Source organism: Hipposideros armiger, unplaced genomic scaffold (genome assembly GCF_001890085.2).
Source record: "Hipposideros armiger isolate ML-2016 unplaced genomic scaffold, ASM189008v1 scaffold_4, whole genome shotgun sequence".
Taxonomy (NCBI): Eukaryota; Metazoa; Chordata; class Mammalia; order Chiroptera; family Hipposideridae; genus Hipposideros; species Hipposideros armiger.
Genome location: NW_017731354.1, coordinates 5,344,258 through 5,371,797, shown reverse-complemented (window position 1 = coordinate 5,371,797; position 27,540 = coordinate 5,344,258). Strand labels below are relative to the sequence as shown.

The window sequence follows — 27,540 nt, the reverse complement described above, 5'->3', positions numbered from 1 at the left end:
CCCCAGGAGGCCAGTTGACTGGGTTAAGGTGGAGGCAGCCCCTGTTTACTTGTCAGTTCCATCTTCCGGTGGAGGTGCCAGCACCCCATCAGGACGCCAGACTCCAGACTGCTTACTGGGAAGGACAGATCTGACTCAGATGTGGGAAGTTTCTCACAAGTGCCTTATTTTATTGCCTGATCCCCTGAGGCAGTAGCCTGTACTCCATGGTGATCGTGGCACAAAAACCAGGACTCTTAGAAAGTCAGAAGAGGAAGCACCGTTTCTGCTGGCTGTTGATAGAGATGCTAGAGAGACCCTGTTTCCTCCTGCCATCATCCTGCTCAGTTCCTCCGCTGATTTCAGATTCCAGTGTTGTCCATCATAGGGGTTTGTTCCTGGTTCTCAGAGATCACATCTTTAAAGGCTGCTCTTCCCCATGCTGAAAGTATGCCCCTCATAGATGATCATTTATCCTAAAAATGTTATGAGTTCCTTACTCAATCTTTTACTGACTAACCTTTCCTACTGGTTTACTTCCATCATAACATTAAAAGGCCAAATTTTAAATTTTTTTTTTTAAGCAAAATGTAACATTATAAAGAATTCCACGAAGCAGTAGAATGTCATGAAAAGGACCAGGCCTGGGTCATGGCTACATGCCGGCCTTGCTAAGCTCCGATTTTCTTACGCTAAAAAGTATACTAAGGGCTAGCCTGCATTGTCCCCAGTCCTGGAGGCGGCATGAAGCCCTGGTGCGTGCCAGCGCCCTGCAGACTCGCTGGGCTCATTGCCGGAGCCTCCTCCACTGTCTGCTCTTCGTTGCAGAGCCCGGCTACTGCCCGGTGAGACTGGGAATGACCACGGGGAGGCTGCAGTCCGGAGTGAATACTCTGCAGGGGTTCAAAGAAGATAAAAGGAACAAAGTAACTCCAGGTAAGGCGCCCTGAGTCCTGTGTTTCCCCTCTTTCAAGAAGGGAGCAGAAATGTGATTACCATTTATTGCTTTTTTCACTAACTCTCTTGGTGTTATTTTTGCAACTTTAATTAGCTATTTTGTTAACTTTAAAAGAAACTGAAAAATTAGGTATTAGTATTCAAAATGAGTTCCATTCTTTTTTTTCCTCACTCTCCCCTTTGTTGTGACTTCAAGTATCTGGGGGAAATGTCTACCTTAAATTTGTATACCAAATTTAATTTTAATTTAAATTTACTGAAGTAGTAAAGTTAGAAGGGAATAATGTTTACTAAAACAAAAACAAAAAAATGATCAACATACAAGTTGAAGAATAGTATTGTGGTGTTTCATTTTTATCAACAGTGTTATACTTGAATTATGGACCCTACAGTTCTTATGCACCACATTATGACTCCACATTTGCAAATATCAGCAAGGATGATTCTGATTTAATCTATTCAACCTATGGGGAGGACTCTGATCTTCCAAGTGATTTCAGGTGAGTCACCAGCTCATCCTTACTCTGCATGCCGAAGTTTTCTAAAATAGTGACATATGTGTGCTCATCCAAAGCATGTGGTCCAAACTTGAGGTGTGGCTTTGAGGGCCTTAGTGCCTGTGCAAGTCATACAGTCCCCTTAGGGAGAGAGTTAAAGGGGAGGGACTCAGCCCTGGACCCCCCATCACAGAGGGCTTACTTTTCTCTGACCGTTTCCCCAGAAGCATTGCATTTCACGGTAGTCTTGATACTGTTTCATTCTCTCGTGATGACAGATTTATTCCTGATAAATATGTAAATACAGTGTTGTACCTAGATTAGAAAGTTTTACATCATGGTGTATAGATTAAGGGCAGCTAATGAAAACAGTTGGCTCTGACAGGAAGATGAAGCCAGAAGATTTATGTGGAAATGACTTTCCCAACACTTTCTCTTTCAGCATCCATGAGTTTTTAGCTACATGCCAAGATTATCCATATGTTATGGCAGATAGTTTACTGGATGTTTTAACAAAAGGAGGGCATTCTAGAGCCCTGCAAGAGCTGGAGACGGTAAGAATGCTTCTAAAGAAACAGGGTAATTTATTATTGGCTCTCGAGTATTAGTCATTCAGTGTTATGAAACCATGGGATAAACCACTATGACAGCTGGACTCCATTCCCCTGAAAAGACAGCCCAGCCCGGGTGGAGACCATGGGCGGAGGACAATGAACGGAAACAGTGTGGGTACCAGGATCTGTGAGGGCCAGAGGATTGTCATTATCTCCTAATCTTGCGACTGTAGGAATCAGAAATGGGGCTCACAGCTCCGAGGTCAGCTGGTGCTATGTATCCTAACAACAAAGGGAGGGCTTGCTCACTGGCTTGGAACTGAGTTGACTAAAACGTTAGAGAATGTCCTTTTCCTTATTATGCAGTAATAACACAGTGGTGGGGCCTCAAGTGAAAACAGAAAAGGCTTCCTTGTTGCTTCTTTTTATTAACACTTGTGAATGATCTCCAGTTCCATTGGGCATAGTGGATAATCTGGAATAATTTAGAGACTTGGCTCAAAGATCAGAACCAGAAAATGTTCCTTCTGATGTAGAGGAGAGCTCATTCCAGAAGGTCCTTGTCGCCATTGTTAGAGGAGCCCTGTACCTCTTGGGGGCCTAACTTCCTGGTGGCTGTGACTGTAGTTGTCCTGCTGGCCTCTGCCCTCCTGTACCTGTGGCAGCTGGTCCTTGGGTGACCTACCTGCAGAGCTGACACATGACCTAGAACATTCAACTTGACATCAGTTCAAACTAGTTTTACTAACTGTTCTCATCAGTTAATCTGAATTAAGTCTTGAACTAAAATTGGATAGCTTTCATTTGGTTGAAATGGCAATATATTTCAAATTTATGGTTTCTTGGCCTTTTGATCCAGCAGTTCTCAGAATTTATCCTAGAAATAAAGGAAGTTATGTATAAGAATACATTGTTTATAATGTTTAAAAATTGGGAATTGGTTAAATAAATCATAATACAACCTTTCAAAAGTAATGTTATTGATTTTTGTGCATGACACATTTGTCTATATGCGAGGATGCCAAAACAAATGTATACACATGACTTGTATTTATCTTTCGGTTTATATGGAGTATTACAATTTTAATACAGTTTTTTCCTTTCTTAAACTGTATATACATTTTTTGGGCACTCCCGTATATGCATTATCTCTGAAGGCTGGGATTGTGGGAAGCTTTCTCATTCCCTGGCATTTGAGTGTTTTACAGTAATCCTCTGCTATCTGAGAATATTGCCTCCTTTAACACGGGGTACTCCCGAGTCCCACCTAAACAAGGTATAGCTTTTGAGGAGGCATCGAATTACCATCTTGAAGTCACTAGTAGTAGGTACTCTTGACTCACAAGATACTCTCAAAATGCTAGTTGTTAATAGGTAATTCAGTTTGGGTTTAAAAATTATATTCTAGTAATCCATATTCTTAGCCTCTTCTCTTGCCATAATTTCTATCCTTTAATAAGTTGTTTTTCTGTATCCTTACAGTTATCACCTGAAGATGAAGGAGAGGCTAGGACGCTCGACACAGCAAAAGAACTAGAGGTGACTATATTTTATTCTTTTAAAAAAATATTTAAATGGAGAATAAACTAAAGACCTAAATGATGCAGCTTTGTTCTGAAAGAAAAATGTTCGAGTATCTCCTGAGATGAAAGAGCTGTGTTTGCATGGGAGGAGTGGAGTAATAGCTTGTGCGGCAGACAGGCCACCAAGGGAGCAAAATCTAGTGTGAATGGACACATCCCAGGAAGGCAGGTGGAGCGCCAACTGCCTTGATGGCTGAGGAGGCCCTCGCAAGGGTGCTGGTGAGCCGGGTCAGGAAGGACGGATGGGCTTCTCCCAGCAGGTAGGCCAGGCTTCTGACGTCAGCAGGACTGCCTGAGTAATGGCCTCAATAGAAGTGACAGGGCCGGGCACGCGTGCGGAGCGCTCCAAAAGTGGGTGACCACTGGTACCAGGGAGAGGATGAAAGGGGGTGAGGCTGCATGGAGGGACCAAATGATGCAGAGTCTTACATGCAGTGCTAAGAAACGGAGATTTTCACCCAAGATAGGATACTGTGATAAGATTTGTAGGAGAGAGAGGGGCTGGAGGGAAGGGACAGTGCAGAGCTATGGGGCTTGTCTAAGAGGAAAAAAAGCTAGCATAACAATACAGGAAGGCAGAGAAATACAACAAAACTGAAGCTGACAGGACCTGGTGCGCAAGGTCGCTAATGGCGTTAGCAGCGCATAGCTCATCCAGGAAAGGAGCACGCCGTTGGCGGAAAAGAAGTGACATTTGGCGTCAGGTGTGGTGAATGTGGTTCAGGACATTGGGGGTCGGGTACTCCAGGGCCTGGGCTGTGGGTCTGTGGACCTGGACGCTGGGGAAAGGTGGAACCTCGTAGTTGTGAAAGGGAACAAGACTGTCCGGGGGGACACTGTAGACTCGGAGAAGACCGCTGGGTGAGGTTGGAAACCTCGGGAGTGACACGCAGGAAAGAGCTCAGTGTCAGGTGCTGCAGAAAAGCCCGGGAAGAGGAGACGCGCAAGTGCCAATTGTAACCCTAGAGCAACTTCAGCAAAAAGGGGGGGACAGAAGGTAGAGGCTTGAGTGAACGGACATGGAAGATCTGAGACTGAAGTCCTAAGTGAGGAGAAAGAACACTGAAGGTGTGAGATCAGGAAAGCTAGGTGCAGGGGGAGGTGGTGGTCACCAAACCGGGTCGTTTCCAAGGAAACAGGAGCCAAGCAAGGTCATGTTCTTGGTGAGGGGCAGGAGTGGAAGAGATGTTGAGAATGGGAAAGGAGTGAAGCCTGAGGGGGCTGCGAGGCCCCGCTGAAGCATTAGGCCACCCCTGCGCCGGTGCGGTCTCCTCCGTCACACGCTTTATTTAGTCCCTGTGGCGGCGGAGCAGTCGGGGGTTCGGGTTGTTTGAGCTTGGAGTGCAATACCGAAGTGCACATGGAGCCATTAACTTGTTATCTGGGTTCATCTGTTCCCGAAAGCAGCACTGAGGTTATGGAAACTCGGAATGTTGTGATTCCCAGAACACAACACCCTTTTTCAGACTTTGTTTCTCCCATGTGATCCTGACAGCCTGGCTTTGGGGCCTGGAGGAGACTCAGGAAGTAGCTGATGTACAAGATCTGTTGGAACGCAAGCGACTGGCCGGGGGGCTGACATTGCCTCTGAGACTCAGAAATAGGAGACATGGTCACAGTCAGCCAGAGCTCTTCAGAGCGTAGGCAGTCACGGGGCTGTCGTCGCTTATCTTTAGGGTCATTGCCGTGTGAAACTGATGCTGCTGATTGTGGAAGACAGAGAACGGAGAAGCGTGGCTCTGCGGACGTTTTCACCAGGAATTGGGAATGGCATTTTCAAAGTGTTCTGGGAAGACATTTCTAATAAGCATTAAAATTATAACTCCAAAGTAAATAGGTAGAATGACCTGGCCTGCAAAACACAAGCCCTCTTCCCGATTTCTCATTCTAGCACTGTTGGGGCTTAGCAAGCTCAAATAGTTCTTTTTTTAAGCAGATTACAGAAATAGAGCCAGCGAGGCAGTCCGACTCCAGCCAGCAGGACAGGCTCACAGCACTGGAAGCTGTCGCAAACTTTGGCGCTCCGGCTGAAATTTTTGACTCTGAAGGTAAGTGTCTCCAGGTTTGACGGGAGGACTACACGACACAGCTGTCAAAACTGAATGTCACATCCAGATTAATGCAGCCGTTCCGTTTAGCACAGGAAAATGGTGGCCGGCCAGGCTGCAGGGAGTAGTCAGGCACGTCCATGGCGTTGATTTCATTTGAGGGAGTTACTCCTTTGAGGAGAGACTGACCAATAAGTAACAAAGCCTCAGGGCAGAGGACTCAGTTTACCACTTAACCTCAGACACCAGTTGTGTCCTGTTTTCTTGAGTGTGTTCTTTGTCTTAATCAGAAGCGGAAGTGTTCCAGAGGAAACTGGACGAGACCACCAGATTGCTCCGGGAGCTCCAGGAGGCCCAGAACGAGCGGCTGAGCACCAGACCGCCCCCCAACATGATCTGCTTGTTGGGTCCCTCGTACAGAGAGATGCATCTCGGTACGTTGCACCTCCGGTCAGAGGAGAGCCGGGATGCTTACAGGCACCTGAGCAGTGACACCGCCACACAGCACGCTGACGTGAATGCCGTGGACAGCTTGTTGTTTGCATTTATATATTCTTTGACTTTCTAAATTATCTAAAGGAACTACATTTCAACACCTAGAACTGCTTTTTTTTTTTTTTTTTCCTTCTAGCTGAACAAGTGACCAGTAATCTTAAAGAGCTTGCACAGCAGGTAACTCCAGGAGACATTGTAAGCATGTATGGAGTTCGAAAAGCAATGGGGATTTCAATCCCCTCCCCCATCATCGAAAACAACTTGGTGGATTTAACAGAAGGTACGTGCCCTCTGTCTCCTGGAGGGTGGCAAGCTACTCTCCCTTCAAGTAACATCTGAAAGGTTTAGCCTCTGCAAGTTGTTAGTGTATAAACTACTTTGTTTTCTTTCCATTTTGTCAAAGAATTAAAGTTTCACACATTTGCAAAAAAAAACAAAAAACGGTGATAACCTAATAATTAACCTAGTCTTTATTTAACCTTGTACGTGTTAAAGATGGACCATCCAGTAATTTTTCTGGATGCTACCTTCACCTTCACATTCCTTTTTTCATTAAAAAGGTAAAATGCTAAATGAAGTGGTATTTTTTTCTTTCAGATTTTGAAGACCCTAAAAAGATTGATGTGGCTGAGTGTGGACCTGAGGGGATTTGAAGCTAACTGGTATTGAATTATAGATTATGTATATATTTTTTTCATTTTTAACTTGGAAATTCTTTTCAGAAGATATTAAATATTTGTAAATTGTGGTTTTCATTAAACTTTGGAACAATGACCTTTAGTGTTCTAGAAACTGGACTTCTGTTAGATAATAAAGCTGATAGGAGCTAGATTGTGCATATCAGCTAAGTTACCCTTGGCCTTTCCCCCGGCTGAAATTGAAGATAAAGGGATAGAAAAGCCCAGAAAACAAAACTGCCTTTTTCATGGACATCCATCAAGGAAGCAAGTCCTCCGAATAATTGAAATCTCTCATTTTTCCACTTTTGCCACACTCCCTGTTAAAGAGATGATAACCAAATAGTTTCTACCTTACCAGATTTCATCGTGATGATTCATTAAAAAAGTGGCCCTTGTGAGGCGGGACCATGGCTTTGACCTGGTGCCATAGGTCAGAGCGTTAGAACTGGAGTAGATAGACTCGGGGCAGAGTCTTTTCAGAACTGTGATAATGCTGCTACTTCCTCGTGATTCAGATATCAGTCAGGCAGTAATCAATGGTTAAACTTCAGATCTACCATGAATAAGTTCCTGAAGACCAAGAAGATATTTACAGTCAAAACACTTTAAAGTCAAAAAACATTCAGGTTTTCCAGACTGGTAATTTAATGTATTAAAGAAAGTAGAACATTGGTACCTTATGAAGACGAAGTACAACATTTTGAAACAAACGCTACAGGTTTATAAATATTCAGGATGCAGGGGAAGCCCTTGTAATGTCACTGTACTTTGACCTCTTATATACACACGGGGACGGTGGTTAATGGCCTTTTCAGCTAGGAAGCTTTCTTAATAAGTAAACCAGAAAACTTCAGGTGTGATTTTCACTAGAGTCAGGGAGGCCGCCTTAGAAACTTTTAAGCAAGTCCTTGACCCATAGAGACGGTCAGTGTTAGGATACCTGTCCTTTAAAACATAATGTCCATAAAACAAAACGATACCTGTGAAGAAATGACTTGGTCATTAGAAAATAGATTTATAAAAAAATAATTGCAAATGATTTTTATGGTCAGTTACACACTACAATCTGAACATCAAAAACGAAAACCTTACAGTATTCTTAACTTGAACACAGTGCTTTATTGGAAATAAATAAAAACACATGAATGGTAACCAATGATTTTTTAAACTCCTGACTGGGATTCTGTTGCTGGAAGAAAAAGGTACTTGAATGCCACAGGGGTAGAGCCTGCCCAACTCAGAGGGGCAGCACGCTGTGTGTCTACATTGTGTTAGCGACAGGACAGACGCCTGTGCAACTCGCCACGAGAGCCCCTCTGAGCAGCCCTTTGTATGAAAAGTTGGTGTGAAAAAGGTGGCTTAAGTAAGGCTTATTTCCCTTACCAGCGTTTCTGCCATAAAACTCCTTCATACAGCACGTTCTTATCATTTATTCCTACCATTCCAGCCGCATGCAATGCCTCAGAGCTGCCAGTAGCCCACCTGGCACCTCTGCAAATTAGAATAAGCCCACAAGACGGCGACACAGACGGACAGCAGGCTCTGGGGACAGTCCCCTCCCCGCCCCTGGCTGCACACAGCACTCAGTATCTCACCCCAGGCCCACCTGGGTGCTGATCACCCTGTCTGATTTCAGGGGTCCCTGGGGGACTTCAACTAAGAATCCCTGCCATCTGGCTACAGTCAGTCTGCTGTGTTAGCAGCCGCCGGGTGCTCTGGTTATGACGCAGAGAAGTCAGTTCAGGAAAAGGCGTGGGCAGTTTGCTCATTTCTCACCTGGGACACAGGCCGGCTTTGGATTCTTGCAGAGCTGAAGCTGCAGGACAGCAGCTCACAAGTGGCACTTCGCACGTGATGTGTTCGGTTCAGACCCAGGACATCTCGGCATCCGTGAGAGGGTGGGCTTCCCAGGCAGAGACCTCTGCACGTGCTCATGCTGAGCACACCCTCCTAGTCTGAAGCTCTTCAAAGTGAGCTGTGAGGACTAGAAAAGGATAGAGGGGCCACAGCTTGTCCGAGTTCCCTCCACACAGGCTCCAGGCCTTCCTTTCCAGCCTAACAGTGAGATGTAGCTGAAGACGGCGGGGGAGAGCTCAGAAGTGCATGAGCAGTCAGGCTGAGAGGTCGGGTGTGCCTTATTTTCTAGGCTTTTTGCTTACTGGGCCTAACCTCAAAATGCTGGCATCAAATGATGGGTCTGACTGAAAGCCAAGAGCTGCTCAGAAAGCTATGCCGCTCAGAGCTCCGTCCCCACAGCTGGGATGATCCCAGAAGCTGACACTGGACAGTAGTCCTACTTACGTGCCAGTGGTTAAAAAGGCAGCAGATACACTGGGTGCAAAAGAGTTGTCTTCCTGTAAGAAGTCATTAAAAAAGATAAAAGCTCCATTAATGTATCCACTTAAACATGCCACAGAGGACAAGAAGTAACAAGTATCCACTGTGGTTTTTTTCTCCCTACTGTTTGAAACACCCTTTCCAGCTCTATTTACCAAAACGCCTGTGAGAAATAAATGTAGGCTCCCGGAGCTGCTGCTCTGGGCAAAAGGCATCCCCAGCCCAGCCCAGCCCAGCCAGCTTGTCTTAGTCCTCCTGTACCTCAAAAGGACAGGTCGCGCTTGTGCCATGAGGGAGGGGGGCGGTCAGTTACGCGCCAAGACCTGCACAGCACGGGCGGGGGGAGGGGTTGGCGAGGATCTGAAACACTGGGGAGCCTTTTCCTGCTGTGCTGGACACTGTGAGGCCAGCTCCAGCAGTGCGAGGTAAGGCTCCGTGGTCACCTCGAGCTGGGGTCTGGAGCACGTGTCCAAGAAACCGAGTCCGAGGAGGAAGCCACACGCAGCCATCTGTCAGGAGGTGGTGACGGCCAGGCCCTTGGAATGCCTCCGTGACGCGAAGGGCTGCCCTCCGCTGGCTGGCTTTAGGGCAGGCAGGCCGCTTCCTGCACGTCCATCCTGCCAGCGTCCCTCAGTTCAGCCCCAGCCCTTGAAACTTGGCAGTGTCTGTACAGACAAAGTAAGTCCTCAGCTCGCCTTTGCCCTTGACGTTGATCAGTCCCCGGCATTCGCAGGAATAGCCTAGTCCCTGGAGGATGGTGCACGTCTCTTCAGTCACCTGAAAAGGAGAGGAGACCTGAGTCTTTGGAAGCAGGAAGAAAACCTGTGTGGGCAGGACGGGTGCCAATCAGCCTGCGAGCACCGTGGCATCTGGTCTCCGTCAGGAACTTGATGGCTGGCCTCACAGCTGAGGGATGCCCAGGCCCCCTCACCCCTGGGAAGTCCTTTCCTCCTTGGTCACCGTCCCCGATGGGTCGTACCTGGATTTTCCCGAGTTCTCCAGTGCTCTCCATGCGGCTGGCGACGTTGACGGTGTTGCCCCAGATGTCATACTGAGGCTTCCGTGCCCCGATCACTCCCGCGATCACGGGCCCGTGGTTTATGCCTGAGGACGATGTGTGTCAGGTTGTAGGGGCAAAGCCTGGGGCTTCGGCCCTTAGGGGAGGCCACGGAATCTACCCCCAGCCGCACAACTAAAGGGAAGGCTGGAAGGTGCTTCCTGAGGCAGGGGCGGAGGTCGGAGGTCACACTCCGGGTGTGAGCAGGGTTTTCCCCGGAGCTCTTTTCAGACTAATATTCCAGGAGAAATCTGGATGGCCTTCACGCTTTTCTAGTATCTGCTAACCTCTTAAAGAATAAATGGGCTTTGGGCACCGGCCCGTTAGCGAACAGCCACTACTCAGGTTAATACTGCTTTGTATCTTAAGGTCACCTATTCACAGCTGGTGGTCTGGGGGGGTCTCCATTTTCTGTAGTGAGGTGTTCTCGTTAGAACCTCCAAAGGTAACCATCCACGGTATGCAGGGAAGGAATAATTACCCAGTTACTGGGGTGGTGAGGTCAGAGAGGGGTGCCTGGGGCTTCTCGTGTAGGTGACAACGCACACCAGACAGAGCTGGGAGTGGGCTCGCCAGGAGGCGGGCTGCAGTCCCCGCCTGCCCGCCCCGGGCCTCACCGACTCGGAGCCGGAACGAGTTGAACGAGTGCCTGTTGATGCCGTCCAGCTTGTGCATGAGCGCGATGCTGAACTCCACGGTGGTGCCGATGTGGGCGTGCTGCCGCTCCAGGTCCTGCGGGACAGGCGCTGTCAGGGCCACGGAGGGCACACCCGTCTTCACGCCCTGACTGGCTGTCAGAGCACCCTGACCTGGCGCACCTCACGCCCGAGAGCCACGGGGAGGGGCTGGCAGGGGGCAGGGATGTGCCAGAGGCCTGCCCCCCAGGCTGAGCCATGTGCTCCTTTGCCCGTCCCTCATAGGACAGGCTGTGGGAAGTGCCCCCTTTACGGTGACAGGCCTGGGGACGGTGTTGAATTTCGTCTCATGAGGGGATGGGACACGCGGCCACACGTCGGCCGAGTACCTGGTTCTCATGCCCTGAGGGGACGCTGAGCCCTGCGGCTGCCATGTAGGTGCTGCCAATGGTCTTGATCTTCTCCACACTGCTGAACTTGGGCTTCAGCAGCAGCTGCAGGGGGGAGGCAGGAGGCAGGGCTGGGCAACACCGCCACCGCCAGGCCTGTGCCCGGCTGAGCGGGGCTGGGGTTCCCTCCCAGCCCCACGCCTATGCAGATGTCAGCTCACACCTGAGCACAGGTGGGCTCGCGCCCTCTCCTCCTGTGGTCTCCATCCTCCCTGACCTCCCGTCTCTTCCTGTCCCTTCCATTCTGGTCTCGTTCTTGCTAAGGAGCAAAGGCGCACAGCTCTACAGCCGCGTCCACAGGGATGCCCGCTCCAGCTCCCAGTGGACTCCGAAACCAGTTGGTAGCATGGGCTTAGCTGGAAATCAGACTGTGCTACAAGAACCTAGATCTGACCTTAGCCACCTGCCCGTCACAGAGCAGACAAAATACTTGAATAAAACAATGAAAAGGGCAAATCTGCACCCGCTGTGATTTGTGTAATGTGTGTCCCCTCCGAGGGAGCGTGGCTCGTGTGTTCACTGGGGCAGGACGACGCGCCCCACCTGGACGGGAGGCCCTACCTCATCAAAGTCGGCGATGATCTCATTCAACAGGCGCAGGCACTCCAGCCCTTCCTTGTTGACATCACACTCCGTGTAGAACACTTTGAAGTCCGGCACGGATGCAAACATGACGCAGACGCAGTCATAGGACTGATGGTACCAGTCCTGGATTGGGAGCAGGGAAGAAATGGGACCTTATGGCCACCTACCCAGCCGGCCTCTCGAGGGGACGGGAGGGAGGCTGGGGAGGCCACCCCTCATGCTGCCAGAGCCGCTGGGTGGCGGGGGCAGCAGTGGTCCTCAGCCCGGCTGTTTAAAGACAGGAGGTTCTAAATCAGTTGGTTGGGGAGAGTCACACTCGGGCCGGTTTTTGCTCTTAAATACCCTGAGTCCGCACTGCGGGGGCTGAGAACCCCTGGGGCGGAAGATGACAATCGGGAGACAGGTTCTACACCGACGGGCCTGTTCCCTTACGTAACAGCACAGGTGGGAACACACCCATTTGTCCAGATAACAAATAACCTGACATGCATTTGATCCTCGCAGCAATCCTGCCAGTGCTGTGGGCCCCACTGTACACAGGTCAAACCCAAGGCCCAGGGGCGTGAGGAATCTGGTCTACCCAGGTGTGTGACGCCAAAGCCTCTGTCCCCCCAGTGTGACACCACACACTCTCGGGGCGCAAGGGGAGGCCAAGACCCACGGAGAGCATTCTGAGAACCACTCTGCAGGGCGGCCGGCATCCGTGCCTTCCGTCTCCTCCCTCCAGGGCAGCTGAGCCCCTTCCTGCACCTCGTTTAACTTGTCGCCAATGAAGTGGGCGGCCACATGGGCGGGCAGCACGTTCTCCAGAAGAAGGCGGTTCACATTCTCCATGGTTTCAAACTCCTCGTGTTCCTTCTTGAACTTATTCTTCCACAAACAATCCAAGCGGCAGTAATAGTCGATCTGCACACAGCGGGGACATCAGTGTCCTGGCCGCCGTGAGCGAGGGCGCAGTGGCTGGGGCCCACTTGAGACCCTGCCTCCCAGCACCGCCCACCCTTGTGCTCCTGGCAAACACCTCCCACGCCGCAGCCTTAAAATCCCAGTCAGCCGCGGCTCGCGGCTCTCAAGTGACCCACAGATTAAATGTCACTTGGGTCCTGGTTAGGCGACGCAGGGACAGTCTGCTGTCTCCTGCGCGGCTCCAAAGCGGAGGCAGCCCCAGCCCCACCCCGCTCCCCGTCCCAGTGGAAGAGAACAGGGTGAGCTCCGTGGGGCAGCGTAGGCCTTCCTGGGCTCACCTGTCTGGACAGCATGATGAGGGTGATGTAAAACAGAACCAGGTAGAAACCGACCATCGTCTTCAGGTCCCACCATGAGCAGACTGGGGGGCTGCTGGATGTGCAGGGGGAGGACGGGGTCATTCTAGCTCCCATCCAGCCCCCAGCCCCCAAGAGCAGGAGGCGGCGTGGGGCCCAGACTCTCCGTGCCGCCCAGGGAAGACCCTCCGAGACGGAGGCCATCTCTGCCCTCAGCGCTTCCGTTCTCGTGGTGGAGGCAGTGAACAACACAACTTGAGGTTGTAAAGAAAAGGGGTATAGGGTAGAGGCTGGCTGGGAGGCCTGGCTGAACTCACACCTGGGTGACAAGGACTCGCCACGCAAAGTCTGAAGGAAGGGCACCCAGGCAGGAGAGGGGACAGCAGGGCCCCGGGTCAACAGTCGGGACGGGCAGTGGGGTTGGGGTCCTGGCAGCGAGTGACGTGGGCCTCACCTAAGGGTGCTGTTGGTCTTGGTGGAGTGGCCACAGCAGTGCCAGTGCGGGCACAGGAGCGTGTTAAAGAGTGCCAGGTAGGCCACCAGGGCCACGGTCAACAGCACGACTTTCAACTCCAGGCTCATCCGCAGGAAGACGGAGCAAGCGATGAAGGCCAGCATACAGCTGCAGGTGTAATACTGGGGAGGCGGGGCATGTGGGTCACCCCCAAGATCCACCTCCCAGACCGGCGCTCACCAAAGGGAGGGCCGCCTGTGGCACTCGGGGACCCCGTAAAAAGCCAGCGTGTCCTCAGCACCACGTGAGCTCTGGCTTTCCTCACCTCCCTTCCTAACAACGAGCAGACTACGGAATCTCAAACTTCCTCCTCCTGCTGTGTTTACTGCAACTGTACTTCCACATGTGGAATAAATAAAACGCAGGGGCTACGCAGGTGTGACAAAGGTCAGGGTGGCAGTGGGCACAGCCTGAACAGCCGCCCTGCCTCGAGCTGTGCCCTGAACTCGCCCTTCCCCAAGTGCATGTCCGCCCACCTTAGCCTCCTGCTCCGGGCCCTGCTGTGGCTCCCTGTCGCCCCAGAAGGAAGGCCAAGCCCTGCCCCCCTAGCACTCACGCTCTACCCTGAGCTGGGTCAAACCCACGGCTGGTTTCACCCCCCAATTCCCCTACCCCCTGTCCCCACATCGTAACTGAAGAAACCTACTGCTCCCACTGCACGCCTCCGCTTTTCTCACTGTTCCCCCTCCTGTAACCTTCCTGCCCCTTAAGGAACAGCTCAGACTTCACCGCTGGCCCCTGAAGCCCCACGGCCCTCATCCTGGTGTCGGGCAGGGCGCTCCAGGCACGGCTTCTGGTGTCAGCCTGCCCGGGGCCCGGTCCTGGCTCCACCACCTAGGAGGCCAACGCGTCAGCCTCTCTGAGCCCCCTTCCCCGTCAACATACAGGAGCTCGTGAGGGACCCGCCATAGGGCTAGTGGTCGGGCGGCACCCACTACACGGGGTGCAGCCACCCTCATGCCTGGGGCCCACTGTGCCAATATCCAGACCCCTGTGTTCTCCAGGACCGCAGCCCAACGGAGTCCCATGTGGGCCCTGCTTTCTCCATCTCCCCCGGGAGAGGCTGTACTCAGCCCTCCCACCCCCAGGCCTCAGAATCGGTGGTGTTGAATGTCCCGAGCTGCGCAGGGGCCACTCACCGGGAGGAGCTCACACGCAATCTTCTCCCTGCTGCTCACAGCCCTCCGGTGTGTCTCGTTCCCCGGAGGCTCCGCCACACCTGGCAGAGGAAACAGCGGCTACGGAGGAAAGAGGTCCCCGTGCGGGGTGGTCAGGGGCCTGGACTCCAGGACCTGCCAGGGCCGAGCGGGTTGGGGGGTCTGGAGGGGCCAGAAGGCTGGGCCTGAGGCCTCCATGAGCATCACCAGCCAGGCCCAGCTCTGAGACGGCCCAGAGCCACTGCGCCGGACTTGCCACAGCAGCCACCAGCTTCATAGCGGGGAGGGGGCTGGGGGAGAAGGGTGTGAAAGAAAGACTCATGACCACCACCCCAGAACACGAGGCTGACTCGGGGCAGGGCGGGGGAGAAGCTGGGAGCGGCATTGCCAAGCCCCCTTCTCCGCAGGTGACTGAGGGGGGTGGTCACAGGGTCTAGCGAGTCCGGGCATGGAGGCGGGCTGAGGCCCTGGCTCTAATGCAGGAGCTGGCAGGACGCGCAAGGACAAGCGCCGCCCGCAGCCTCGAGCGTGCGCGCACGGCCCGGGGGGCAGAGGCTCAAGTGTCCGGCCAGCTTGTGCCTAGGACGGCTCATCCCTCAAGAAACCAAGTCTCAGACAGGGTGGGACAGGGCCTCCTCAGGGGGCCGGGAAGGAAGAATGGGGTGTCAAGGACACTGGTGGTTCAAGACATCTCATCCTATGGGTCTGGCCAGGTAAGCTCCCTGGGAGCCCCCAAGCCCTCACTTGGAAAATGAATGGTGAGGGGCTCCCAGGACCACCGAGGGGCTCTGGAGAAGGTGACACCAGATGTAGCTTCTAGGCAACAAGATGATAGGAGTCTAGAACCTGGAGGTCCCCAAGGTAAAAGGCTGGCTCCCTCCAGCAGGCAGTGTGCACAGCATGGGGTCCTTGCAGGGCCGGCCCCCCCACAGCGCAGCCCAGAACCCACCAGGTTGACCACGGCGATGCTGAGCAGGCTGCCGACAGTCAGGATGGCCAGGGACAGCCGCAGCAGGGGGTGCGTCTCCACCCGCTCAGAGATGGTGCGGAGTGTCGCCCAGGCCGGGCAGCACCTCTGTGGAATCACAGAATCCAGTCGCCCAGCTCCAGCCCCAGACAAGAGCGGAGCCTGCCGGAGGCCTTGATGGGGGGAGCCCCCAGCCCAAGGGCCCCGCAGACAGGTTTCTTGAGGGAGTTTGCGGGTGCTGTGCCCAGAGCTCAGAACATGACAGTGCACAGACAAAAGGGACACCCCACCCTTGGGGCCGTGCACAGCCACAGCCACCTGGGGGCCGCTAGCAAGCCTGGGAAAGTGGGGGTCTCAGGAGAAGCCTCAGGAGCACTCAGTGACTGTCCTCGAGGCAGGAGGGGCAGGGCTCGGCAGGGTGGGTCCCTGGGGCAGGGGCGCAGGGGTTTGTGCCTCCACGGCCCCGACACCCAGTGTGCAGCCCCCACACACTCACCAAGAACTGATCAGCAAAGCACAATCCTAGCACCAGCCCCAGCACACACGCCACGAGCCCAAAGGACAACCCCAGAGCCGCCGTCCTAGACAGAAGGGAAAAACCTAAGTTCTGGGAGATCACCTGCTCAGGCCTCAGCCACCGGCGGCTCTCCCACCCCTCCCAGCACCCCAATTCTCAGGCACACGGTCACCTTCTGCCCCCCACCTCCGAAACTGCTTTTCTACACTCAGCACCGGGGGGAGGAGAGTCTTTGAAAACCATGGTCCAGCTGCCCACCAACACATGAGGCCTGGCCGAAGCATGAGGCCCACGGTCAACATCATGTCCCCCTTTTTGGGCCTAGTAAATATTTAAGAAGTAGATTACGCAGCTCTGAGACTCAGGGCTGGCCCTGAAGTGCCATATAAACGTGTCCTTGCTTCGTCTGTATTAAGTGCATCTTAAACCACGATCCTAGTGGACCCTATGGCCGAACACCCTTCCAGAACACCAAGTAGCTGACTTCCCTCCCCGCCGGGACCTCACCCCCGTCCCTGCCCCCACCGCAGGGCCCCTGAGGCCCCTGTGCATCCCAGTGGCTCCTGGTGTACTGGCAGGCACCCTGGATCAGGCAGCACCCCGAGCCTCAACTTCCCACAGCTACCAGGGAGAGGGCGGCAGCGCTAAGTCCTCTCTTTAGGAGTCGTTCTTCTAGGACTCCAGATACCTCAGGTGAGGCTCGCAGACAGAAACGCCTGCAGGGCCATGCAGATAACAGGGACTGCGAAGGTGAGAGGTGTCTGGGAGTGGAGAGGTCTGGTAACTCCAGGCGTGGGGCCTGCAACGCGGGGCCCAATTTCGGGGACTCCGAGGTCTCACGCACGCGACTGAACTCTGAACAGCGGGCGCCTCCCGGGCTGACTCCAGTGCACGTGCCCACCCTGCCGCCCCCGACTGACCTGGGCATCAGCAGGACATGGACGAGCAGGATGCAGAGGAAGACGAGGCTGGCACAGGCGAAGTAGTGGCGGGCCCGGGGGATGGGCGCCAGGCGGTACTGGGGTGACAGGGACCATGAGGGGGGGCCAGGACAGCCCAGGCCTCTGCCCCCCACCCGCCTGTAGGGCCATTCGCTCCGCCCACCCTGGCTCAAGTTAATGACCTTTTTCAAAAAGAAAATCTCATGCCTATCCTAGAGTTCTAGTTACATCATCATGAACCAATAACTCATTTGTTCCCATTTTGCTCTTTTATGTTTCAAGTATGTACCTTCCCCTCCCCCATCCCGCTCAGGTCTCCTACTTCATTGCCAAGGTCCCAAAAGGCCCGGGGCCCAAGTCCACAGACGGAAACCAAATCTGAGTTCTGGGGTTGCTGCAACTGGGGCTGGTGGTGGGTCTGTCCTCACCCCAGACTGAGGAGTAAGGCCGGCCTGAGCCCCGAGCTGTCAGGTGGGGGTCCCCGTGCTGCCCGGCCCTCCACACTGGGCACCATCGCATGCTCTGGGCTTACAAGGGCTCCTGGTGCGAATGAGCAAACCAAGCTCAAAGATCCCGGCAGCCTGCCCGGGTCCCACAGCACATGGAAGGCCCGGTGGGTAGGTTTCCTGGTGACTGCATCTGCCTCCAGGCTGCAAGCTCCCCACCCAGTGAACCCTGAACTCAGGGAGCGGAGCCCCAGCTAGAGGAGCCCTCCCTCGCCCCAGTCCTGAAGGCCAAGGTGGAAGAGAGGTCACAACACCAGAGCGTTGTAGGCTTGGCCACCCTCTCAGGCCACCCCTAAGGCCAAGACACCCCGAAACCTCAGAGAGTGTGAGATGGGTGACAGCGCCAGACTGCCTGTCACGTGAGGGTTACATGACACAATGTGTGTGCCTAGGATGTTGCCCGAAGCCAGCAGAGACTCAGTAAATAAGGAAATGGTCAATACTGGTACAAAAGCACATTGCTATAGCAGCCAGGCAGGTCCCTTCAACACTGATACTAAGTTAGGGGCTTTTTCCTAATTATAAGGCTCGTGTCAGCCTGGGGCTGCCCTGGCCCCTATCAGCTGAGCTTCTGGGACTTGAACGGACCAAAGTCTCTCAAACTCAAGTGGGTGAATCACAAAGTGGGGGGCACATCAAGCACAGGGGTGAGGCCAGCAGATACAGCCCCCGTCCCCACCCCCAACTGCCAGCTGGAGCGATTCCCCACCCCCTCCCTGAACAGAGCCGGGTGTATGGCTGCCCCACAGCCTGTGCCCCCAGCTCCGCCCTGGACCTTGGAGCCCCCATTCCTGGGACAGCCCAGGGCCCTCACCTCTCGCTCAAAGCCTTTCTCCAGGAAGATGGACCCAAAGGTATAAAAGTCGTCAGACTTGCTGCAGCAGGGCCTGTGGGGTGGCAGGTGCATGCAGTGAGGTGTGGGGCCAGGAGATGTGGGGGGCAGGGCCCGCCCTCAGGGGAAAGGAGCTACCACGGACACAGCTGGAGCTGGGCCACTGGCGGGCCTGGCCGTACAGGGGCCTCCTTTAGAGGGGGACAGGGTGAGCAGAGGTCTAGGAGCCTCACCTCGTGGAGCTGAGCCCCTCGATGGCTGACAGCATCTCATCGTCGTAGGAGTCATCCTCTAACCGCCCCTTGGGGGATGCACTTCTGGAATCAGACACCCAGGAGCCCACGTCCACTTGTGCAGAGGCAGGGGCGTGGACAAGGTGACTCACCCGAGTGGGGCTCCCGGGTGCCTGTGGGAGGTCCAGGGCCTTATACAGGATGGTGGAGGGACAGTCGGGTCCCAGGGAGGCCCAGAGAGGACAAGTGAGGGCCCAGCATCACCCAGTGCTGCCCAGGGTCCAGCAGCCCAGCAAGAAACAGGGTAAAACCCCAGCCCCCAATCCAAGGCCTCTTCCTCTAGACCCACAGGGTTCCTTCACACCAACCTCACTGAGCCTGGTTGGTATTGGGAGGGTACAGAACAGGCACCCAATCATTGTGAAGCTCTGGTTCCTAGAAAACTCTGACCCCAGCCACGGCAGCGCCGTGGTCAGGGCTGGGCCTCGCAGAGCTGCCCTCCTTTGCAGAGGCTGGTTAGGGCAGCTGCCTGGAGGAGGTGACTGGGGCAGGACTGGCCAGGAAGGAAGGCCACAACTTGACGGGGGCAGGGGACAGCACACCTACCTGTCAGGGGTCCGGTGGCGCCGCAGGGGGATGGCCTGGAAGGAAGGAGAGGAGACGATTATTTCCCAGAATGCAGGGCGGCAAGTCCATCGCCGGACTGGGTCTGTTATCTTGGATGCGTGGACAGGGTGTCAGGGACTGTCCCAGCTTCGGGCATCCTGAACCAAAGCTGAACTCAGGCTGGGGGATGAGGAGGACGGGGACATCGCAGCCACCCGGGAGCACTCTCCAGGCATCTTCTTGTCCCAGGGGGGAGACAGGGCAGAGATGTGGCCCATTTCACAGATGGGGAAAGTGGGGCTGGGCTGGAAGGACCCTTTAGCATCGGCTCTCCTGCCATCCCGCCCCGTCCACAGCTTTCTGGCAGGACGGGTCCTACCTTGGGCCTCCGGCAGTTGCGGATAGGGGTCTCGCTGCTGCTCACACTCTCGCGGTGGTTGAGGTGTGCAAAGGGCCGCGCAGCCCCCCAGGACTCGAGGTAGCGGGTCATGCGCACGGACGCCCGCATCTTCAGGGCCGCATCCCCCTTGGGCTTGGGGAGGTGCTGGCTGGGCGGGGGTGGCTGCTGGCTCTGCGGGCAGACACAGACGCGCGGCATGTCCCACCCGCTCCCCTTTTAGTCCCTGAAACACAACGCTGCCTGGAGCATAGCCCATCTGGCCAAAAGGGAAAATGGCAACAAAGCTGCCCGGTCTGCAGTCCTTGGGCTGGCTGAGGCCCAAGTGCTCTCCCTGGCTTGGCTGGAGGGGTGGCCCCACTCAGGGCCCTGCCCTCCCCGAGTGGGGGAGAGACGAGCCTCCCACAACTGTGCACAGCCCTGCACACTCTTCTCTGCCTCTCCAGCGACAGAAGCCCTAAGACCTCCCTTGCCTGGTGATGCTTCTTGAAACCAGACACTGTCCTTGGGGCCTGAAAGCCCATCTGCCCCTCCCCATGAAGGCACCCTAGGGAGACGGCACCCCGAGAAGCCACTGGCATCCTGCCCACTGCATGTGGCCAGCACACGTCCTCCCAGTGGGAGAAAGAGGGGTGCTGGCTGGCAACCCAAAGAGACTTCCTACCGAGGGGCCAGCTCCCAACCCCCCAGGGCCTCATTCTAGGAAACTCCACTCCTGTGACCCCAGATCACAGCATGGGCCTACTTGCCACGGGCCCACTGTGGCTGTGCCAAGGACATGGTGGCTTAGCCAGACCCTAACTGAGGGCCCAGCCCTGCCTCCTCCACTCACGTCCCACCCCCATTGGATCTGCCCCAGCTAGAGAAGCTGAGCAGGACTGGAAAAGGGGGAGAGATGAGAAAGACCCCGAAGACCACCAGAAACAAGCTTGGGCCATCTCGAGGCCTGTCGAGCTCCGCTTCGCCCTAACACTACTGCCCTCCAGGAGTCCCCATCTCCTTGGGTCCCTACAAACACCCACACGGACCAGCACCTACTGCCACAAACGCCCAATAAGCCACAAGTGGCAACTTCTCTGGAGATGCATAACCTCCTTTTGGGATAGAAACGTTTTTAGCCGACAGGTCTCTATCTACTTAGCCAGAGAGAATGGCATGGAATTCGGCCTCTGTGAGAATTCCAGGGTCCGAAAATGCACTGTGCCCTGCGGTGGGGGTGGTCGCATGTCTCCAGTCTCCCACTCCACTCTCAGCAACTCTTCCTACACAGCACCCAGCTAGCTGCTCAAGTTCAAGGTCGCTGGCACTTCTCTCCTAGCATAAGGAGGCCGGGCACCCCAGCTCCCTGAGAAATAAATGCGTGCTAAAGATCTGTCAGTTATGAGTGAAAACACGCCTCTTCAGAAGTGGGCCCCTGGAAGGGCTCCTGCAACCTTCACGGCCCACAGGTGGCCCCTTACAATCAGTGTAAGTCAGAGCCGGGAAAGGGCCCCACGTACCCACGGGAGGGCAGGTCACCCGAGCACGCTGGAGTGGTGCGTGCACAGTCATGAGAAGAAATGAGGGCGCCCCCTGTGCACACACAGGGGAGGGTCTCCAAGGCGTGGTCAGGTGGAAAAGGCAAGGCACCGCCTGTGGGGGGCAGGGGGGGCATGCCACTGCTGGCTTGGCAGAGAGGGCAGATGGGAAGCTTTCAATCTACTTACATGGGCACAGAGGGCTCTGTGGAAGGAACTCAAGAAATCACATGCGTCCTTTATGGGGGTGTGCTGGCTGAGGACAGGGATGCACAGGAAACTTTCTACAAGACGCCACTCACGCCTTTTGTATTTTCAACTATGAGAATGACTAAGATTAAGCAAAGGTGGGGGTGGGAGACAGCGCTGCCCAGTTAAATCCGGCATGAGACACAGCTCCCTGAACAGTTAGCTCGTTGGACTGGGCATCCTGCAGTTGCACTTGCGGGATCTGGCAGCCTGCAGGGTGGCTCCGTGCCAGGTACTGTGCTAGGCTCGGGGGTTGTAGCCTGGAGGAGGGGGACCCCCGAGCCCGCCTATGTGGAGCTCACCCTGACAATAAACAAGGAAAAGCAGAGAGAACCAGGAACATTTGGGACGGAGGGAAACGGGCTCTGGGAAGAGGGGGCAGCAGGGACAAGGGTTCTGCAGGAGGAGGAGCCTGGAGTGGAGGGGCAGGAGGCTGGCACAGGCTGCGGGGAAGGGTGCTCAGGAGGGAGGCAGCGGGTCAGGGCGGTGGGGTACACGGTAAGGGCTGGACTGTATGCCACGATGGTGAGGGGAGCAGCCCGAGGTGCCCAGGAGGGGCTTCCCCAGATGTTAACTCGGGGCCCTGGGGGACAGCAGCAGGGTGAGGCTCAAGGGGGTGGGGGAGGGGCTGGAGGAAGGTGAGGGGCTGGGGGTGGGGTGGCCCGCGGCTCCCTGGAGGCTGGTGGTCGGGCCAGCGCTGTGGAGAGCCCAGGCCAAAGAGAGAGGGAGCCGGGGGAGCCTGCCACGGCTGACATTCTTGAGCAAGCCCCAAGGATGATTCACCAGCAGCGACGAGACAGACTGGCCTCCCGGGGCCCGAGAGAATGGCCTGTGCGGGCGTGGGACAGGCTGGGAGCAGCCCAGCAGCCGCCCCCACCGTGGGGTCCTGACAGAGAACATGGGGGCACGGGCCAGCCAGGCCGCCACCCCGGGTCAGCGCCCAGGACATACAAAGATCCTGCCCAGTGGCCCCCTGGCCATTCCCTGCTTCCCTGAGTCTCATCCAAAGCATGCTTTTAAAATGTGTGTCTTTTGAAAATCCTAGAGATTAGTGACAACTTCATGGGAAGTAAACTCATAGAGACTATTATTTCAAGAGTGTTTAGGATGCGCCTGAGTCGCGGCGAGAGCTTCACGCAGATTAGCAATTTCTCCTCACGAGGGAGGTGCTGTCGTTACTCCCACTTCACAGAAAAGAACACTGAGGGCCAGAGCAGTTCTCACGTGGGGCCTAGAACGTTCCCAGTGACGGGCGCTTACTCCTGCTCCGAGCAGGCCTCTTCCACCCCTCGCCACAGCCTTGAAGAGAAAACCACTCCCCCTCCACAGGGCCCTCCCCTCACCCTCCAGCCTGCTGCATCTGAGCCATCCTACCCGGGGGTCGATGACCAGGTAGGTACGGATGTTCATCTCTTTCAGGTAGGGGTCCCGCTGCTGCCCGTGCCCATCCTCCACCTCGTACGCCTTGTCCAGGTGGTTCAGCGTCGCCTCTGTGATATGCACCCGGCTACGGAAGAACCAAGTCAGACAGAGCAGCAAGGCCCAGAGAGGGCGGGCACCCGCCTGGGGATGCACAGCAGCCAGGGCCGAGCCGGCCAGAGCCCAGGCTGGCTCTCCACACTGCGGGGTCACCGATTCCAACTCTAACCCCACCCTGACACCCCCAGCCCAGAGTTGGTCCCCAGCCCCTGACCCCACTGCTATCCACTGAGCCTCACCCGGGGACTCCAGCCGCCTCCATCCTGTTGGCGAGGGACACGTCGTGGGACCACACATCATACTGCCACTTGCGCAGCCCGATGACACCACACAGCACGTTCCCCGAGTGTATGCCCACACGCATGCTGATGTCCACACCCGTGGCCTCCCGCACCTGCCTGAGGCACAGCAGTCCAGTCACCCCACCCCCGTAGGGATGCTAGTGGGGCCCTAAACCCTAGGACGGGCTTGGGGTCCCAGGTATGGGGTGGGGGCAGAGCAAGGGTTGTGGGAGAGGGACAGGAACAGGGCAGGCCCAGCCTGATGGGGCCGCCTCCTTGAAAGGAACTGAGCAGCTCGTCTTGGGGGGGTGGGGGGTGAGGGGGTGCAAATGGATCCCCCCCCCCTGCTGTTGAAGCTCAAAGGCTGGGAGGAGGAGGAGGAATTCCACGTGTCATTAGTCAACTCTTGTTGAAGGGCCTAACGTGCTCTCACTGGGCGCTCGCCCAGCCCGGCAGCCCTGGCTGGGTTTGAACGGGCTGCCAGGGTCTGCAGAGGGGCCCAGGCACCACCCCAGACCCAGCAGAGACAAAGAAGACAGGGCCACACTTTGGGGGCCTTCTCTGGGAAATGGGAACCCTGGGGGTCATTAGTACCCCTCAGTACAAGGAGCCCCAGGTAGAGGCTCCCTGGGACATTCCCTAAACGTGAGCAGTGCCTCTGGGTCCACTGGATGAGTGTGACAGCTCAGGGAGCAGGCAGCACGTGGCCACCAACAGGCCCGGGGATGGACAAGCCTCAGGGTCGAAGTCAGAAGGCGCAGAGCGGCCTCCCAACCTCCACACATTCCGGGAGAGAAGCTGAGGCGGGGGAGGGGGACCTGCCTGCGGCCACATGGGCAGACGCAGAGCCAGGCTAGGACCCCAGCCCCAACACGTCCAGTGTTTTTCCCACCATTTCTGGTGAGATTTCAGGAGGACGGACAAGCTGGAGCTGGGTTTACACCAGGATCTGTGCCCCTGTAGGCGGCCCAGCCGCACAAACACTGGTGGATTGGGTCCAGCCCACCACCACCCACCTGACCACCACGGCGGGTGCCTCCCCAGACCACTGCTGCTGGGGCTCCAGAGAAATTTGCGGGGAAAGGATGCTGGTGGGAAGGAGCCCCAGGAGGCTGGGGGTCTCCTTGCAGCTCTGAGGGCCAGTCCCCTTGCTCTAGGGTCTTCATGGGGGGGAGGAGGCGGACGGAGCCGTGGAGTTGGTCCCCAAGTCTGCAGGTGCTTCCTGCTGCTACGCAGACTCAGGAGGAAGGCAGCCCGGCCGCGCCATGCTCACACCCCCCGGCTCCGAGCTTCTGACGCTCTGTGGGACTTGGAGACCCAGTGGGGTCACTCACACAGCTGAGCGATCCAGGCAAGCCACCTTTACTCCTGAGCCTCAGTTTCCTCATCTGCAAAATGGGGACAACGCTCTCCCTACCACGCCCTGGGAGGCAGGAGGGGCCCGGCATAGGGACAGGCCCCAACACCCTGGATCTGTCCATGGTACCTACTTAATGGCCTCACACATGTCCAGCCCCATCTTCACACAGTTCCGGGCGTGGGTGGGCAGAGACACGGGTAAGCCTGACACGCAGTAGTAGCAGTCACCCAGAATCTTGATCCGCATGCACTCGTTGGCCTACAGGGAAGGGAGAGCCCTGGTCAGCGGGGGCCCAGGGTCACTCAGGCCAGCCACCTCCCCACACCCTCCAGGGAACCAGGCTCTTTCCAGGCCAGGGACTTCCTCCCGGGGTACCAGCCACCAGCAGCTGCTTCTGGGCCTGGCGAAAGGACTGGGGACACGGGGGGTTCTCTAAGAGTAGCACCAAGCATCAGTGGCAAAACGTGTTACTAAGGGTAGTTGCCTGAGTGCCTCTGGGGGAGGCACCCCCTTTGTTTCATTCATCCAGGCAGTGTTTGAGCACCTACTGAGTGCCCTGCCCTGCCCAGGCGCTGGGACACAGCTGTGAACAAAACAGACAAAAATCCCTATAGCCTTGGAGCTCACACACTGGTGGCAGGATTGGACACCAAACTAGATAAATAAAATCTAGATAAATAGACATCCAATGGTGATAAGTGATAAGGGGGACAGGGGGAATGAGGCATGGGAGGGGAGAGGACGTTCCCAGGAGGCCAGAAAAGGTCTCTCAGAGAAGACAACATTCAAACAAAGACCTAAAGGAACCAAGGGAGCAAGGCATGCCAGTATCTGGAGGAATAGCATTCCAGGCAGAAGAAGGAAGCAGCATGTGCAAAGGCCCTGGGGCCAGAAAGCTGTTTTGAGACACAGCACAGCAGTCAGTGTGGCTGAATTGGAGCGAGAAGGGGAGACAAAGACAGAGAGGTGGCAGGTGTCAAGAGATGGCAATGCTGCCAGGGCTGCAGGGTTTGGGGAGAGCAGAAAAGAGAGATGGGGTGAGGAGAGAGGTTGGGGTCACACAGGAAATAGGCCATGGGGGGAAGGGAGGCCCCGGCTGTCTAAGGTTCCATCTAAGGTGGTTCTGCAGCCACAGACCCTCCATAAGCCCTTGGCAGAGATGGCCACATATACCAAGGCCTCAGGAGTGCGGTGTGGGGGACACGAAGGAGCTTCATGTGGACTTCTGTCCCACTTCCCACCCCACCCCCACGAAGGCCTCTGCAGGCAGCCTCGCCCTCTGGCTTCTGATGAGGAGGAAGGCGGGGGGCGGGGTACACCCCAGCTCCTTCCTGCAGGGTCCCAGAGGTCTGGCCACCCTCCTGGAGCCAAGGTCCTGTCTCCGGGTCTAGTGCCTCCGCCCACCCATGGTGGTCAGGCTGGGGTGACGGCCCAGCGTCAATGCCCAGGCATGACACCATCTGTCCCCAGGTCCCTGTACCTGCCATGCCTCTCTGAGCAGCCCCTTTACTACACCCTCTTCCAATGCCTCCATTTGAGTGTGTGCCAGCTGTTTCCTGCTGGGCCCCGTAGGGCACCCGCTGAGTTACAAATGGCCTGGCCAAGGGGTGTGATGAGAGTGGCTTTCCTAGAAAGCTGCAGGACACCCAGAGGTCAGGGCTCCAGCTGTCCTTATCTCCTCTGGGGCCAGGCGCAGGCCTGCCCTCTGGACCTAGCCTGCTGTCACCCTCCCCAGGCTGCTCCTCCGTGTCTGACAAACTGGGGAAGTTGCGAGGGTGTTGGTGGCGATGGGTTCCCGAGCCCAGATGCAATGTGACATTCCAGAGCAGGTCCTGCCTCTCAGGAGTCACAGTTCTAGAACCTGACTGCTGGTGGCTGGAGCTAGCCCTGCCCATCTCGATCCAGGGACTGGACGCCCCGACGAGGAGGTTGGCACCTGCCAACAGCCCTCCTGTCCTCATCTGCACAATGGGGCTGCCTCCTGGGTCTGCCGTGGAGGGAGGGCCGTGTCTAAGAGGGCAAGGGCAGGTCCTCGGGCTTTGTGGCAGGAAGGAAAAGGGCCCCACATACGGCCCGACTTGCGGAACTCCCACCTGCTGGTTTAGAAGTCGTGAAGGAAGAAAGCTCTTAAATGAAGGCTCCAAGCTAGAGAAGCCCCCTGAGTCACTCAGTGCACAATACCCAGCGGGTGGCAGGGGTAGGGGACAGTTCTCCAGAGCACCCCTGGCCAGGGGTGTCCAACTATAGTTTGGTTAGCCCCTGCGACGGGAAACTCATCCTCCGAAATGGAACCCACTCCTGGAGAGGCAGTCTCTCCTAAGATTGAGCAGCTCTGACCATAAAAAATTCTTCCTCGTGTGGAAGAATTCTTCTTCCCATCAAGTTCTAACCATTGATTCTCTGCACATGGAGTCCCCTGGGAGGCTCCTAAAAGCTCTCATGAATTAGGCATGGGTATTGTTTCATTTAAACTTTCCGCACGATTCAAATATGCAGCCAAGACAGAGTCACGGCCTTAAAGCTTACATTTCGGTCCCTACTTAGTGGCTACCCCTTCCAAGAAGCCGGTCTTGACCACCTGAGTCTGGGCTAGGTGCTCCCCAGTTCTGCCCTCTCCAAACCACCAGGTAGGCCAGGAGCAACTTGAGGGCAGGCTGGAGCTCAGGGCTGCCACTCAGTAGGGTTTGGGGCCATTATGTACATTAATGAATAACTGAGGGTCCTCCCCATAAACACACACCCACCCCAACCCGCCCCACCCCTGGGCTGGGTGCTGCTCTAAAAGACGTAACAGTGAGATCCCAGCTCAGCCCTGTCTGGCCTCCAGACCTCTCCACCCTTGACTATGCCGTGGAGGCTCCTTGTA

The 27,540-nt window shown here is 55.7% G+C and overlaps 2 protein-coding genes across 11 annotated transcripts in view; one reads left to right on the top strand and one right to left on the bottom strand.

Moving 5' to 3' along the window:
- BRD7 (bromodomain containing 7) overlaps window positions 1-6,887 on the top strand; it is a 32,547-nt gene extending 25,660 nt beyond the window's left edge. The window contains exons 10-17 of one of the 2 annotated variants that reach the window (XM_019643604.1): window positions 808-915; window positions 1,301-1,436; window positions 1,876-1,987; window positions 3,470-3,526; window positions 5,507-5,618; window positions 5,909-6,052; window positions 6,250-6,393; window positions 6,711-6,887. In XM_019643604.1, coding sequence (XP_019499149.1) covers window positions 808-915; window positions 1,301-1,436; window positions 1,876-1,987; window positions 3,470-3,526; window positions 5,507-5,618; window positions 5,909-6,052; window positions 6,250-6,393; window positions 6,711-6,766 — 869 coding nt within the window. In that variant the 3' untranslated portion in view covers window positions 6,767-6,887. Of the gene's footprint in view, window positions 1-807; window positions 916-1,300; window positions 1,437-1,875; window positions 1,988-3,469; window positions 3,527-5,503; window positions 5,619-5,908; window positions 6,053-6,249; window positions 6,394-6,710 lie in introns of both variants that reach the window. The other variant, XM_019643595.1, reaches the window with a different exon arrangement.
- Window positions 6,888-7,039: 152 nt separating this feature from the next.
- Window positions 7,040-27,540, bottom strand: part of ADCY7 (adenylate cyclase 7) — a 43,807-nt gene continuing 23,306 nt past the window's right edge. For 6 of the 9 annotated variants that reach the window (XM_019643521.1, XM_019643513.1, XM_019643576.1 and 3 more), the window contains 19 exons: window positions 24,805-24,932; window positions 23,273-23,431; window positions 22,929-23,061; window positions 19,771-19,962; window positions 19,392-19,426; window positions 18,786-18,869; window positions 18,535-18,607; window positions 17,194-17,291; window positions 16,253-16,337; window positions 15,739-15,864; window positions 14,772-14,870; window positions 13,573-13,754; window positions 13,101-13,194; window positions 12,607-12,762; window positions 11,833-11,979; window positions 11,212-11,316; window positions 10,805-10,919; window positions 10,110-10,234; window positions 7,040-9,907 (listed from right to left, as the gene is read on the bottom strand). In XM_019643521.1, the coding sequence (XP_019499066.1) occupies window positions 9,761-9,907; window positions 10,110-10,234; window positions 10,805-10,919; window positions 11,212-11,316; window positions 11,833-11,979; window positions 12,607-12,762; window positions 13,101-13,194; window positions 13,573-13,754; window positions 14,772-14,870; window positions 15,739-15,864; window positions 16,253-16,337; window positions 17,194-17,291; window positions 18,535-18,607; window positions 18,786-18,869; window positions 19,392-19,426; window positions 19,771-19,962; window positions 22,929-23,061; window positions 23,273-23,431; window positions 24,805-24,932 (2,283 nt within the window). In that variant the 3' untranslated portion in view covers window positions 7,040-9,760. The remainder of the gene's footprint in view (window positions 9,908-10,109; window positions 10,235-10,804; window positions 10,920-11,211; window positions 11,317-11,832; window positions 11,980-12,606; window positions 12,763-13,100; window positions 13,195-13,572; window positions 13,755-14,771; window positions 14,871-15,738; window positions 15,865-16,252; window positions 16,338-17,193; window positions 17,292-18,534; window positions 18,608-18,785; window positions 18,870-19,391; window positions 19,427-19,770; window positions 19,963-22,928; window positions 23,062-23,272; window positions 23,432-24,804; window positions 24,933-27,540) is intronic. The other 3 variants (XM_019643558.1, XM_019643584.1, XM_019643568.1) reach the window with 2 other exon arrangements.